The sequence below is a fragment of the Corapipo altera genome, unplaced genomic scaffold (genome assembly GCF_003945725.1).
Source record: "Corapipo altera isolate COAL_440 unplaced genomic scaffold, ASM394572v1 58968, whole genome shotgun sequence".
Classification (NCBI taxonomy): domain Eukaryota; kingdom Metazoa; phylum Chordata; class Aves; order Passeriformes; family Pipridae; genus Corapipo; species Corapipo altera.
This window is the reverse complement of record NW_020889667.1, coordinates 201-2,004: the sequence shown is the minus strand read 5'-3', so window position 1 is coordinate 2,004 and position 1,804 is coordinate 201. Positions and strand designations below refer to the sequence as shown.

The 1,804-nt window shown below is 62.6% G+C and overlaps 1 protein-coding gene across 1 annotated transcript; it reads left to right on the top strand.

The window, feature by feature from the left end:
* The first annotated feature begins 117 nt into the window (after positions 1–117).
* LOC113942269 lies at positions 118–1,371 on the top strand. Its single transcript, XM_027633399.1, has 2 exons — positions 118–324; positions 481–1,371. Exons 1-2 carry the CDS (start codon positions 225–227, stop codon positions 1,149–1,151), a joined length of 771 nt encoding a protein of 256 aa, XP_027489200.1. The 5' UTR covers positions 118–224; the 3' UTR covers positions 1,152–1,371.
* The last annotated feature ends 433 nt before the right edge of the window (positions 1,372–1,804 follow it).

Genomic DNA, 1,804 nt, shown 5'->3' with positions numbered 1-1,804 from the left:
AGGCAGGATGTTATGTGATTCGAGCTCTTTGGTTAACCCTTCCTCTGCCATGAAGAGCTGGCAAAGCTGTTGGGGGTGGGGCAGAAGAAGGGAAGCCCCAGCATTACTGCTGTCTCTATGACACAATGGCAGGCCAAACATTCCATCCCTGGAGATGCTCCAAGAGGAGCATCCAGACCTGTGTCCAGTCAACAGAAGCGACCGGCCACCGAGCCTGACCGACCATGGCCCTGTCAGCTCTGTGGCGCCGCTCTGTGAGCTGGAGATCAGCCCTGACCCGGCTCGTGCAGCTCTTCCGCTCCCCGCAAACCTCTGGCACCAAAGGTGAGGACAGAGCCTGACCCCGAAAGCCCCGCGGTGCACGGTGGGGACCTTCACAGCCCTTCCTCCCCTGCACCTCGCCCTCCTCCTCCTCAGTCCTCTCAGCACCTGACAGCCCCAGCTCGGCATGTGACTTCCAGGGTTTGCTCTTTCTCACAGGCTCAGCCAACCTGCCTCCACCAGCCCCACTGGCAAGCAGCCCTGGTCTTGCTGTTCCATCAAACACTGCCCGGGGGGGGGCCCAGGGCAGTGGGAAGCCCCTGGCTGGGGCAGACCAAAGTGCCCCCCAGGGTCAACTGCAGCCCTACGACCATCAGGGGAGAGCAGTGGCCCTGGTCCCACCAGCGCGGCACAGCCAGCGCAGCCCTGCCAGCTCAGCCAACCCCTCCGGGACACCCCTGGGCAGTGGCAGCCCCCCAGACAGGAGCACCCCCATGGATGTGGACGTCACCCCAGCGCTTAACATCAGCCTGGCCAGTGACGTCTCCATGGAGGAGGACGCCCCCCGCGGCTGCGACCTCTCGCTGGCCAGCGATGTCGCCATGGAGGAGGACACCGCCCGTGGCTGCGACCTCTCGCTGGCCAGCGACGTCTCCATGGAGGAGGACGCCCCCCGAGGTTGCGACCTCTCGCTGGCCAGCGACGTCTCCATGGAGGAGGACACCCAGCAGCATGTGGGGACAGACCTGCCACCACCGCAGAGCAGCGTGTCCCCACACGACACCAAGCTGGAAAGGCGGGGGGCGAAGAGGAAGGGGGGCTCTGAACCAGGGCCTGCCAGCAAGATCAAGGCTCCTGCAGCCGGGGCTGGGGCAGGAAGACTGGCTTAGGCCTGTTAAAGGGATAGATCGTTTGGGGATCTATCCCAGTTGGAGGGATAGGTCGTTTGGGGACCTATCCCAGGTTGAGGCATAGATCGTTTGGGGATCTATGCCAGTGGGAGGGATAGATCGTTTGGGGATCTATCCCAGTGGGAGGGAGGGAGGGAGGGTGTTTATGTCGCGAAGATGTACATAGAGATGTAGGGAAGATGCAGAGATAGATGTAGACGTAGATATAGTTAACAGTTCTCTTCTGGTTACGGAATAAAAGATTTTATTCCAACACTTGCCTGTGTCTGCATGGAATGGGGAGGGAGTGCAGGGTGGCACCAGCAAATGGCACCAAGCAGATCCACCAAGGCCCAAAAGGCACCAAGGGCACCCAAAGGGCACCCCGGGCCTGAGTCACTGCCAGAGGTGCAGGCACTCCCGCAGGGTCACTCCCCTGTCCCCTTTGCCTGGGGAAGCAGCCCTTTGGCGTGGGAGCCAGGACACGTGGGTCCCGTGCAGGACTCGCGCAGATGGCCCCACGCCCAAAGCAGCCCTGAGCACAGCCTGGCCACCATCCTCCCGCTCTGGGGCTTTGGAAGGCTGCTCCCAGTGACCCCACCATGTCCCCGGTCACCCCAGCGCAGCCCCAGACAGGGCTCCTCCGGGCTGCC

Coding starts and splice junctions, on each gene's coding strand:
- LOC113942269 (XM_027633399.1), top strand. CDS start 225: ATGGCCCTGTCAGCTCTGTGGCGCCGCTCTGTGAGCTGGAGATCAGCC. Junction 325..480: donor GCAAACCTCTGGCACCAAAG/GTGAGGACAGAG, acceptor TCTTTCTCACAG/GCTCAGCCAACCTGCCTCCA.